This window comes from Dreissena polymorpha, chromosome 2 (assembly GCF_020536995.1).
Source record: "Dreissena polymorpha isolate Duluth1 chromosome 2, UMN_Dpol_1.0, whole genome shotgun sequence".
Classification (NCBI taxonomy): Eukaryota; Metazoa; Mollusca; class Bivalvia; order Myida; family Dreissenidae; genus Dreissena; species Dreissena polymorpha.
In genome coordinates this window covers 54524793-54538306 of record NC_068356.1, presented here as the reverse complement: position 1 = coordinate 54538306, position 13514 = coordinate 54524793, and the positions used below count along the sequence as shown (strand labels likewise).

Below are 13514 nucleotides of genomic sequence, written 5' to 3'. Positions count from 1 at the left end.
GTAGCGGTCACACCTGTTGAAGAGGCACAATCTACTCGGACAAGGGGTGGTACAAGCGTCGCCTGCGAAACCCGCTGGGCAGACTAAAATTAAACATCGTGGAAAGTGATCCACTATTGTTATTATTGTGTTATACGTATGGCACAATATCATTCCATACCTTTCCAATCGATACGAGTTACTAAGTAAACCGGCTCCAAAAATATCCATTATTTTTATTATAATGTATAATCTAGGACATTATATCATTTCAACATCCATGGATTGAAACAAATTACTGCGTTAACACAAGGTTCGCATTATTATTTGAAGAAATTCGATGCATGGTAACATTCTAAGAATATTTCGGTCCTCCAATCCGAACCCTGATTCAATGGGTTTAAACTGGGAATATGAATCCATACGATCCTTAATTGAACAAATAAATTAAACATTAAAATGTAAATAATGTTTACAGTTTCTAGTGAATTTGTTGGACATTTACCACAAAGAAACAGATTGTAATGGAATTACATAGTGTATGAAACATTCCTTTGCTATATCTATAAATGATTATCGTATTAGAACATAATTTACACCATAATACAAAATACATTAACATTCAAAGAAATCTATTCAATCAGATATTGTTTCTTTTACGTGAAGAACTTATAGGATATATAATTCAATTGGCCATCGTCAAATCATGCTGCAAGATAATCGTCTATAAGTTTTATTCTGAATTGTATCTTGTCTTTATCATCAGAAGACCAAAGGCATCCCCCTCAACACCTTACATGATATACTTATTTCATACACCGTGTTTATACTGTAGCACAGGCTAATCAGGGACGATACATTCCGCTTAAACTGGATTTCTGCTCAGAAGAGACTTCCTTTAAACGAAAATAACAATAAAAACGGAAACCGTCGTCACTGTTAGGCATGTTCGGACTGCAAAGGCTTATATGGGGCGACACTACATATTTCACATCGTACAACGCGCATATACACACAGCGTAGTTGAAATGAGACACCTGTTGTCACAATGTTTGGTGGATAAAAGGCTGTGACGTCACGAACCTGCTGACGGACAATTCACGCTAGGTGGCGACACCTGGCAGTCGTCGCAGATACCCGACACACGACCACAAGTACTGTCATTGCATCTGGAGCTCTGTCGTGACAGACATGAATATCTTCAAATATAATTAATTACATGTATATTCAAAACTGCACTGTTTAAATAAATTTCTCTCAATAATCTTTTACCAGCCATCATTTGCAGCTATTTTTTCTTTTGTCTATAATGATAAGAAAAGATCAACAAGCAACTATGAATGAAACAGGTTTAATCCTTTTAAGATAAACGAAACCTTTTTAAATGTGCTGTATATATACTATTTTAATCATAAAATGTATTGTCATTTTGAGTACGTTTAAATAGCTTGTTGTCAAGCAGCACACACACCGATTGGCACGTTAACTGACACTGGTCTCCATAGGAACCGACTTTACATCCGGTAAGACAATATCCGGTCCTGTTGCAAGTACCGCCGAGGCAGTTCACGTTACACGCGCTGATACACGTGGAACCAAAGTACATGCTGCTGTTGCAACCAAATCTGCAAGCCGCAGTAGTGGCGTCACATGCTTTGTTGACGCACTTGGCATTACAGGACAGAGAACAGTCGCTTCCGTAAAATCCATCCGCACAACCTGTTTAAGATTTATATAACAACCACGTACATGTAAGATATAATAGCCGCATTCCGGGAAATGTAGTCATTTTCTAGCCTTTGCAGACTACACAGGCTAATCTGGGACGACACTTATCGCACATGAATTAAGCCCAATTTTCCTTGAGCTTTGCTCGTATGTTGATAATGTTTTGCGATGCATCAGGCTTTGGTTAACCAGGCTTTTGGGGGGATGAAGTATGGTAGCAGAATTATTAATTTTGAATGATAAAAGTATGGTTATGTCAGAAAATGTTTGACCCGCGAAGGTTTTTGCAAAGACTCAGAAAGAAAATATCTGTGAATTATTCTGAAACAAAGCATGGGCGGTGTCTTATGTTGTAAAATTAGTTCGAACATTAAAATAAACTTATATTAAGTGAAACGCACATTATTAAGCGCGCGATCTGACATACAAATAATGTCTACACGTTCCATCGCAGTTCAACCATATCAGTAGGACAATGGTTGTATCTAAGTTCGCAAGATGTTTCCACTTTTTTTTTTAATTTGACGTTGAACCTGCATTGATAACCATATTATTTTCACTGTAATTGACAATACATAATATATCGTCTCGTGATCTCATCGCAACTCCAAATCGGTGAATATATCGCAATAATGGAGCCTTTAATTCGTTCTTGTATACAGTCCACTTCAACAGACTTACCTTCTGAACAGAATGTCCTCGTGTTCACGCAGTTGTTGTTCTTGCAGTTCGGACTGCAGGCAGCGTCACATTTCTGTCCGTACCACCCCAGGTCGCATGGGGCGCAATTACCAAGCTCAAAGGAACATGTTGCCTCTTGACAGAAGCTACTGCATCTATCCGTACATTGGAGATTGTAGAAACTGTCTTTGCATCTCCCAGCATTGCAGTTTCCTAAAGATGAAAGTTTGTGTCTATAGTCAGATATTGATTATGGAAATCTTCAGTTGTCTTTCATATTACCCACCCTTTCCCACCCCGATCACTCTGATATAACTCTTTCGTTTACACTTGGCGAAGTATGAAGCCACTGAACCTTAGCTTATTTCCCTTACATTGAACAGTTACCCTAGGTGGAAAGAAGCAAGCTTGGGATTATTTGTTTAATCAGAAAATTCCTAATGGTCTGAGCGGAGATTCGAACCCGGGATCTTCCAATTCCTTGACGAGCGTCCAACCACTGGACCCCTGTTCCCAAAATAGATACACAATACGCTAAAAATGCGGAAAATACATTAAGCGCTATATCCCCTGTCAATCTGGTTCAATTCAGTTTCCCATTGGTGTATTTCTAGATCTGCAGTTGCTTACAAAATGAAGTATTGAGACGTACAATGGTTGCAATCGTAAAACTCAAAATAACGCACCAGTGAATATGTTACAGCTGATCACCCCGGTGACGTCAGTGGCACAACCCTTGGAACAGCTGCGACTACAGTTGTCACCATACAATCCCGCCTTGCAAGTTATACACGAGCCATTATCTCGAGAGCATTCCAGGCACCTTAATAGTACAAAAATATATTTACGTACCTTACTAGTTACAATATGTTACTGATTTTTTAAGATAAAGATTTCGAGGAGCGGGATGAACACAAAAGGTGTTCCGATATTGCTTTTTGAAGGCTTTTTGTTGTGCGCGATATTGATATTTGGCTAAAATTTTACGATGAATTTCTAACGGGCCGTTGTTAATATCGAAACTAACTGCATATGATTTAATTTAGTTTTGCCTAAATTTGTCGTTTCTTTAGACAAATAAGTGAGACATTGCAATTTTTTTAACAGTTTGCCATGTGATGCGTTTAAAGTAAATACGTTTAATAAAATGTATGTTTACAAATTAAGTATGGCAAGTGTATATCGTTGCATGTGTGTTGCCTTATTTATAAAGATTTATTAAAGAAGCTATTCTAACAAAAGAACATATACAGTCAAGCATAACACAACTTGTTAACAGATGTGCATACCCTGTATGGAGACATGGGGTGATGCATAGCAACCCGTAATATCCGTCCTTGCACTTTGCGATGCAGTGTCCATTACTCTAAAACATGAAGATGCATTTGGAAATACGGTTGGGTACACATGGAAGTCTGAACTGAGCTTTATTCTGGAAAAACGGACTAAACGCATGTGCGTAAAATGTCAAGGAAGTCTATTTTGAAAGAAAATTCAGCTTAAGCGGAAAGTGTCGTCCCTTATTAGCATGTGTGAACTGCACAGGCTTATTTGGGACGACACTTACCGCACCTGCATTATGTCCAGTTTGCCCCAGATCGTGGCTAAATTGTTATATTTCAATCGCATTATTTTATTGAAAATGTGTATGAATCGTAAAATAACATATACATCAATTTGAAGAAATGAAAAATCGATAAAAATAAAACAAACACGTAATTTGCTTTGGGAGAATGGTTGGATATACATATAGGTCTGATAGTTTCTGTTACGTAGCACAGTCTATATAATTTACAAATCAATATTTAAAAGAACGGTGGCCTCCGCTTGTATGGTCTTTTGCGTTTATATGAAGTTTGTTCTTTGCTAAAACCCAGTTGATGCGGAAAGCGTGGTTCCTGATTAGCCTGTACGGACTGCACTGGCTAATATGGGACGACACTTTACGTACTTGCAATAAACCCCGTTTCCCAGTGTAAGGTTAAAATACAAATGACAAGTAAAGTTACCTACCTGGAAGCAGGTGTCATTGTAGCAGTTCAAACAAGTCTGGTCGCACGTTCTACCCCAGTAAGTGTGTGCGCATGACCTGCAGGACCCTGTGTCTCGGTCACATATTCCGTCACCACATGTCGTCGGGCATGACTTGTCACATAGCACACCCCAATTGTTCCTCGGGAAGCAGGCTGGATCAAATGGAAAATTGTTTATTTCGACTGTAAACAGATCAAAATGAGCCTCGCTCTAAGGGGTTTAATGCATGTTCATGAGCATAAAGTGCCGTCCCGGATTATCCGCATAGGCTAACAACGGACGATACGTTCCACCTAAACTGAATTTTCGCAAGATGAGACTTCTTTTTAAGGAAAATAACCATAAGAGCGGAACGCTTCGTCCCTGACAAGCATGTGCCGTCTTCACAGGCTGAGCTGGAACGACATTTTACGCACATGCATTAAGCCCGGATTTCCCAGAACGAGGCTCATTTGTTAATTGTATAATTGTGATAATCAAAAATTCAAAATCGCCTTTTAAACTTTAACAAAATCGCATGTGATATCTTATGGGTTATATTACAAAAGGGTTTGCACTGTCGTCATTAGTATTTACTTTGGTATTGCCGGTTATTACAGTACAAACATTACTTTATCATAGACCGACGGTTGAAAGTAAATTGAATAGGTATCTTTTAAAATACTCAGCCATTTAAAATTTAAACATTACATCCAAATGGAGCGTAAATCACATAATTATACATCGTTGGACAATGTTATATAGTCATCAATACATTGAACTCACCTGCAAAGCCAAACTGCGAAAAAAAGGTCAACAAAAGTTAATTGTTTGTGTTAAGTCAAAAGCAAAATTGAAACGCAAATCTACTTGCAACAAACAGCAGAAAACGGGCGCCAATGCACAGGTAATGAAAACTACTTGCAACAACTAGCGGAAAACGGGCGCCAACGTAAACTTTACGCTTTGGACAAACACTACAGAAAGCCCGTGTTTATTGCTAACCTCCCTCCACCTTCGCGGTCAGTTCAAAAGCGTGCTAGAAAAGTGTAAGATAGAACGAAAACGGAAATGAATTTCGAGATGTTTGATGAATAGAATTGATGAAATGTCATATGAAGCAATGAATTGTTTTTGTGTATTTTTATCGAAGCTCGTTCATATAGCCATATTTGTGTTTTTCTGCAACCCTGAAATAAACAAATTGCTTCAGTTAATGATTTGTTTAATAACGCCTTTAGGGCGAATTTATATCAGGCATATAGTTAACATCGGATTTGTTCATGTTAATATAATTTGTGCCCTGTGTTTTATCTCAAGAAATATAAAGAACGTCTTAATTAGAAATGAAAAACAAAACACATTTCTTTTGTTTGGCATGCATTCATATCTGTGTTTTTTTTGCTTTAGTTTAAACTTATGTAAAATACCTTTGTGATGTGAGGCTTTTGTTCGACTGCTATTGCTTTTTTAACTTGTCCACTTTTGTTTTGACTTATGCTTTCATATACATATATTTGTTCTTGGTAATTCCATGCAGTGCCCGGTTTTGTATTTGTACCTGCTTCACAACACAGCTGAGTGGGGATGGGTTTACTGCATTCAAGACAAGACCCGAGTGTCTGGTCGCAGGTGCCATCGTTACATGTTACTGCGCATGTCAGCTCGCACTTGGGGGCCCCAATAGCCGGCCATGCACCCTTGGCGACACTCTCCTTTCCTGTAACAATTCTGATTGACGCAGTTCACTGGACAACTGATGTCGCAGCTCGGTCCGAACCAGGTCTGCTCGCATTCCTCTGTGCAACGTCCGGTGTCGATATAACACGAACGTATAGCCAGGGTGTTTATACCGCAGTTGCCATTGCATCGCTCCGTGCATGTTGATCTGAAGTAACCAGGGACGCACTGGCCTTCACTACAGACTCCATCATCCCTTGCGCAGTACACGCGTCCGACCGCTGCCCATGGAAAGCATTTGTCGCTGCAGTTCAGACTGCATAGGGATCCTTATTTGCCCTGCTTACAGGAGACAAACTCCCCGAGGTTATCACACGCTTGACAACCGGAGTACATGCACGGCGTTGTACAGGTCAATGAGTAATACCCGTCGTCACATCCGCTTGCACACGCGCCGTTGTCTTGGTTGCACTTGTCTCCCTTGCAGTTTCCTTGCACCCCACCAATCGTTAGCGCATGCTTCACATCGTGCCGTGTAGTGGTTGCAAACGCCGTTGAGACAGTTCTGTGGGCATGTCTGGTTACAGTAGAGTCCAGTGGTTGATGCCGGGCACACTGGAAATGTAGAGAGACAAAAACAAATAGCGACATGGTTACATGGCAGCAGTTTAAATATATTTGAGCCTCGCTCTGGGAAACAGGGTTTAATGCATGTGCATAAAGTATTGTCCCGGATTAGCCTGTGCAGTTGTGCACAGACTTATCAGGGACGACACTTTCTGTTTTTTTTATTTTTTTTTGAAAAAAGGAAACTCTTCTTTGTGAATATCAAGTTAAGGTGGTAAGTGTTGTCCCTGATTAGTCGGTACAGATTGCACAGGCTAGTATGTGCCGCAACTACGAACATGCATTACTTGTTTTCCCAAATCGATGCTCATTTTCATTTGAAATGGACATTGACGGTTTAGTATAGCATGATAATGTACATCTGTATATTCCTGCGATGTAATAACGTTATAAATTCCCTTTACCCTATATAAAGGATGTGTAGTAATAATAGACAAACATTTAGTGGGCGCTTTTTAAATGGACAGCTGTTTCAGTAACTACCTGTAAGAGCGTCTGAAGACAACCACCACCAGCGGTGGTATATTTAAAACGATATAGCAATTGCAGAAAAATCCGAGAAATAATGTCGTTTTCAAGTGTTTTAGTTTAACATTTGAGACATAAGAACAAAATGTTGGTCAAAATGTGTTTTACATACATAATGTGTTTTGTTTTAGATAAGACTATAATTTAGTCACTTGACATGAATAATAATGGTATTGATAGATATGTTCATACAAAAGTAGTTGTGAGTTTAGTTGTCAGCGGTCTTTCGATATTTCATGGCGCATTTTTAGCGAGTCTCCCTATCGTAAATGAGCCCCGCTCTTTCAAAAAGAAGTTTCATGCATGTGCGTCAAGTGTTCGCACAGGCTAATCAGGGACGGCACTTTCCGGAAAAACTTGATTTTTGCTAGGAAGATACTTTCTTATAACAAAAAATATTAAAAAAGCGGAAATTGTCTTCCCTGATTAATCTGTGCGGACTGCATTAAACCCCATTTTCACAGTGCACGGCCCGAATGTACGAATGTGGTCAGTAAAATATGAAACCAACAGCTTTATTTGTCAATTTAAATAGAAAAATGCAAATCTGTATCGATAGGTTTACTACCTCTGTAATAACAATAAAGGCTTTACGATAATGAATTAGTGAAAATGTGATTGTATTATATACACCTGTGATTGCATGTATTAAATTAATATGTCCATAGAATACCGATAGAAATATATTAGATGAAAAACATACCCGATATACCTGCAGCTATTTTAAATATTACGTAAAAAAGTCCAAAATGTGTCACAGGGTTAAATAATGCATACATGGTAAGATGCATATACATATGAGCCTCGATACGGTAAAACCGGGCTTAATGCACATGCGTAGTGTTGTTCAAGATAAGATTGATCTGTCCGGGCTAATCTGGGACGAAACTTTCCGCTTTTATGGAATGTTTTGTTACGAAGAAAGATTCTAATTAGCGAAATTCCAGTTTAGGCGGAAAGTGTCGACCCTGACTGCCCAGGCTAATCGGAGACAACACTTGACGCAAATGCATTAGACCCCGTTTTTCTAAAGCGAGACTTGGTAACACTAGTAAGCAAATGTGTTACTGACAAAATATCGCTATATGTCTCGTTGAAATTTAATCAGCATAACATATGTTACACAGTCAAATATAACGCAGAAGGTTGTGTTCAAACACAAATTTTAGCTTCACCAAATCGAAATACAAAAACAAAAAATGGCTGCCATGTTGAACTTCAGAAAATCTTCACCCGACATCAAGCATGATGCAGCATTTTTCCTGCCGATATTGTTAATTTTAGTCTGTAACCAAATCTTATTTTTTACACAATTGTTACTTGCTAGCATAACAAGTCAAACGTCTTATAGCTCATGTTTACTCAACAAAGTTTTGTAATAACCATGTATATTTTCGTAAAGTTTTGTTTGCTTCCATGCTGAGTTGAAATTCTGCACACAACGTAAAAGATACATTTTTTGATCGCCATCATTTTCTTTCATTTTAAAGGGAAGATGGTGTAATCGGGCAAGTCTTTGTAAATAGATATTATTTGAACAATTAACAAATGAACAACTTATTTAATGAAAGAAATATCCCTTTTAAGTTTAAATTCAACATCAACTTTGAAAAGTAAAAGAACAATTTACTGACACTGTTCTCAATCCGTCAATTGTGTAACAAAACATCGCGAGTACGTTCAGAACTTTAAAGAAATCAAAAGTGCAGTCTCAACGGTTTTATTCGAGCCATATATTTCAACACTGTTATATGCATTGTATTATAATAATCCATCCACAATACACGCAATCGTTATAATTAATGCGACTGCGTTTCAAAATGCCAAGACACTCGCGTCATTGACCTGAATGATGCAATGAAATAATTTTGTCAATAGAAAAGCTCGTTAACTTTGGCGATTTGTTTTGCTCTCAGTTAAAAGAATGACAAGAAACGCCGTATTGGATTGAAAACGTACTGCTTTCATTCTTATACAGTACATTTATTTGAAACGTAAACATTTAATTCATGCATATATTCAAATTTCAAATCAAATAAACGAGGATTGAAACGCCGAATAAGTAGTCCGCTAGTCCGCTATGTACATGAAGAAGGCGTGTAAAGCAAGGTGGACATGTATAGCACAAGAACAAATAGATTCCTTCTATAAAATCATTTAGCAGTATGTTCAAAGACGAAAGAGAACGGAAAGACAAATATATTTTTAATAATTTAAAATACAACACAATTAATGTTCATGATCGCTGACACTAAACATCGAACGTGTTGTTCAAAACCAAAGTAAGATTGAAACCAACGTGAGTTCCGAGGATAATGAACTTTTGGTTTTAACAAGTTTTGTTGATACCGGAGTGCGGTGCAACAGTGCGTTTATGTAATTAACGACAAATATATCGTTTAAAACCGTGAGCACTTATACACTTCTAAATTTCAAATCATTATCATATCGCACAAAGATTGGTTAATACGAAGTAAGCGTTTTAATTTGAAAGCAACAATGGCTATATACTTTTTTTTAGATGAACGCATTTGTGACACTATATATCACTAGCCGCATTGATAAGAATTATTCTCATACTATATTAACGGAGAGGTTACATTTGCATTGGAGAATGGATAAGTACCGTGCATTGAAGTAACAATAGTATTTAAAGTTAAGTAATTGAGTACAACTTAAACATTTTGACTTTTGATTTAAAAACAAAAAAATAAAATAAAGACCTATCTCTACCCAATAGTTTCGATTCCCTTATGATTGTCTAAGTATCGTTAGAGATAACGTTCTACATGCATTCGTATTTGAAAAAGTCTCGTATCTTCTTGAAAATCGCAATAATAAGCCACTTAAGACGATACAATCATCCAGCGGGATCGTAAACAAAGATCGTAAAGAAAGACCCCTTTATGGAAAATTGCTGACCCCAGGAACACAAACCTGTCAACGAAATATGTCATGCGATTAGCATAGGATAGTCATCGTGGGTCATCGTGGATAATACGGATAATGTTGCTTAAAATTGTTCTTAAATGCTTTTGTGCTTCTCTAGTAATTAAAAGTTTATTTACTTTTTAATTCTGTCTTTCCCATGTGTGTCTCATGTCGGATCATCTTGTTATTCTGTACAATTTCCATCTTTAACATTTTCTTGAAATAGGAAGGGAAAAAGTGAAATTGTATTACTTGTGTATAACCAGAATTTACTTGAATACTATCACAATTTGATTAAATCTTCAGTACAATAAATAATGAAAACATGTCTGAGATTTGGTTAAATCGACAAACAATATCTGGACATGTACATGAAAATATGGGAAGACACTTCACGCACATTCATTAAGCCCAATTCTCCCAGAACGAGGCTCAAATATGAAACATTATGTCAATTGTAGAAATGCTCTTTGATTATAAGGACAACACTTTATTTGATTGAAAATACATTACCGGAAATTAAAATAAAAATTACGAGTTTTATTAAGATGTAAAAATCATACTCGTTTTTTAAGATCAAAACCAACATATAATTAAAATGTGTCTTTTTCTATCGCATTCTGCTCAAATCTAGATTTGCTATAGTGCAAAATCTGTATTTCAAGATTACGTAATATAAATGACATTGCTGTTCGATAAATTGAGTTATACACAATTCAAGTCGTGAATGTAATTTAAAATCAGACACATAGCGTTTAAATAATTGCCGTTTGTAAACTTAATTGAAATTTAAATTAAGCTTAAGTAATTGCAAAATATATATAAAAACTGACACCCATTTAATTTGTCAAAAACATATTTATGATGCTCATAGATTCAATTGATTTGATTTCAGCCGCGTTCTGGGAAAACGGAGCTTAATGCAGGTGCATAAAGTGTCCCCCAAATAAGCTTATTCAGTGCGCACAGTAAAATCTTAATTGAATTTTTGCTAAGAACAGACTTTCTTTAAAAAGAAAAAAAGAAGTGGGTAAAGTGTCGTCTGTGATAAGCCTGTGCGGACTAACTGAATATGCATATGCATTAAGCTCCGTTTACCTAAAGCGAGGCTCATTTTAAAGTGTGAGACAGGATTCAGATTTTACAGATTGGAGCTAAGTTATCGGTTGATATAAACTAAATATATCAATAATTAAAGTGTTGGTATTTAAACGAAGAGACAATAAGATCATCAAGCATTTTTAGCAAATATAATGCATTTATCAAATGTTATAAATGATGTTGATGACGATGATGCTCATTATAAAGGTAAATGAATACGTTAAGCAAAAATGTTGTGCAATAGTACAATGATTGACGATGACATCACTTGTGTTTTGTGCTTAGATAAAAACACTCTAATAATACAATAAAAATGAGAATCATGCATGATGATTTTGATTATGATTATGATAGACTAGCATGGTGACAACTAATAAAGATGAGAAACACTGGATGACAATTATCATACGAATACTAACATACGATGAGAGGAAGGTGAGGATGTCGATACTTAAGGGAACATGAGTTTGCCAATTTAAAAATAATGCTTAGTAGATAATGATAACAAAGTGACCATACTTACTTGCTTGAGAGGGTACGACAAGCGCCGACAGCGTAGAAACTACGAGTAGTAGAACTGGCTTCCACATGACCGTATGTATAGCTGTTGAAGCCTCTGGTTAAAATCTAAATTATTCAATATTTGGCATCATTGAAAAAGTAGTTGCATTTTCAATAAAAACAGTCAAAAGTAGTAGCAGTAGTAGAAGTAGTAGTAGCAGTAGTAGAAGTAGTAGTAGTAGTAGTAGTAGTAGTAGTAGTAGTAGTTAGTAGTAGGTAGTAGTAGTAGTAGTAGTAGTAGTATTAGTAGTAGTAGTAGTAGTAGTAGTAGTAGTAGTAGTAGTAGTAGTAGTAGTAGTAGTATAGTAGTAGTAGTAGTAGTAGTAGTAGTAGTAGTAGTAGTCGTCGTACGTCGTAGTGTAGTAGTCGTTAGTAGTAGTGTCGTCGTCGTAGTCAGTCGTAGTCGTAGTTCAGTAGTCGTAGTCGTTCGTACGTACGTGTCTAGGTGTTAGTGTCGTGTCGTCGTCGTCGTGTCGTAGTTAGTCGTAGTCGTCGTCGTCGTCGTCTCGTCGTCCGTGTCGTTCGTCTCGTCGTAGTCGTCTGTTGTCGTCGTGTCGTCGTCGTAGTCGTCGTCGTAGTGTCGTCGTTCGTCGTGTCGTCTGTAGTTCGTCAAGTTCAGTAGTCGTCGTGTCGTAGTAGTAGTCGTCGTCGTCGTCGTAGTAGTAGTAGTAGTAGTAGTAGTAGTAGTAGTAGTAGTAGTAGTAGTAGTAGTAGTAGTAGTAGTAGTAGTAGTAGTAGTAGTAGTAGTAGTAGTAGTAGTAGTAGTAGTAGTAGTAGTAGTAGTAGTAGTAGTAGTAGTAGTAGTAGTAGTAGTAGTAGTAGTAGTAGTAGTAGTAGTAGTAGTAGTAGTAGTAGTAGTAGTAGTAGTAGTAGTAGTAGTAGTAGTAGTAGTAGTAGTAGTAGTAGTAGTTGTTGTAGTAGTAGTAGTAGAAGTAGTATTAGTAGTAGTAGTAGTAGTAGTAGTAGTAGAAGTAGTAGTAGTAGTAGTAATAGTAGTAGTAGAATTAGTAGTTTTATTATCGGTTGTAGTAGAATAAGTAGATTGAAGCAGAAGCAACGTAGAAGTAGTTGTTGTTCCTGTAGTAGTAGAAGTAGTAGTAGAAGTAGTAGTAGAAGTAGTAGTAGCCGTTGTAGAAGAAGAAGTAGATGTAGTTCTACCATACGCATACATATACACTTACACTTTCAAACAGTAATAAGTTCCGGATTTTAAAGCACAAAAATACACGTGGTTTTCAGCAAATAATAAATACAATAAAAAACATTTCTCCTTTCGCTAATGTTCCAATTCGATATTAATTGCTTGCAAAAACGTCTAATACTTTGCGCTCGCGTTTCAACATTGTTCTAAACTATAATCTCGATATTTGGCTAATACAACTATTGTGCGGTACGGTGCACAGTTTTCATGTCGCCTAATCTATAGGTATAGAAATTAGGAAATTTGAAACCTTGCCTTATTGTGCCCCCGAGCTCGTAAACATTCATTGAAGTAAAGACGACGATTTCATATCATTGTGACCACTTTTGTGAAACAAATTCACAGGCTTCTTTAAGAAATGATGTAATGTTTTTATAGCGCTAACGATTTTGTTCGATCATTATATTTTAAACCAATATAATAAAATAATATATTAAATAAAACAGTTACAGTAGTTTTGTAAATTAATTGTTTTACCGTCGTT

General features: G+C 36.8%; 2 protein-coding genes across 2 annotated transcripts in view; both read right to left on the bottom strand.

Annotated features, from left to right (window-relative positions):
• Nucleotides 1-6040, bottom strand: part of LOC127869742 (multiple epidermal growth factor-like domains protein 6) — a 166997-nt gene extending 160957 nt beyond the window's left edge. The window contains exons 1-2 of the mRNA XM_052412401.1: nt 5963-6040; nt 4402-4632 (exon numbers count right to left, since the gene is read on the bottom strand). Of these exons, the coding sequence (XP_052268361.1) occupies nt 4402-4632; nt 5963-6040 (309 nt within the window). The remainder of the gene's footprint in view (nt 1-4401; nt 4633-5962) is intronic.
• Nucleotides 6041-6042: 2 nt separating this feature from the next.
• Nucleotides 6043-6732, bottom strand: LOC127869741 (platelet endothelial aggregation receptor 1-like). The gene is made up of 2 exons (XM_052412400.1): nt 6429-6732; nt 6043-6362 (listed from the first exon to the last, which is right to left on the bottom strand). The coding sequence occupies exons 1-2, from the start codon at nt 6730-6732 to the stop codon at nt 6043-6045; spliced, it is 624 nt and encodes a 207-aa protein (XP_052268360.1).
• Nucleotides 6733-13514: the final 6782 nt, after the last annotated feature.

Excerpts from the sequence above, each read along its gene's own strand:
- LOC127869741 (XM_052412400.1), bottom strand. The coding sequence starts at position 6,732 with ATGTCGCTATTTGTTTTTGTCTCTCTACATTTCCAGTGTGCCCGGCAT. Across the intron at positions 6,363-6,428 it reads CCTCGGGGAGTTTGTCTCCT|CGGTCGGACGCGTGTACTGC; the intron begins GTAAGCAGGGCA and ends TTCCATGGGCAG.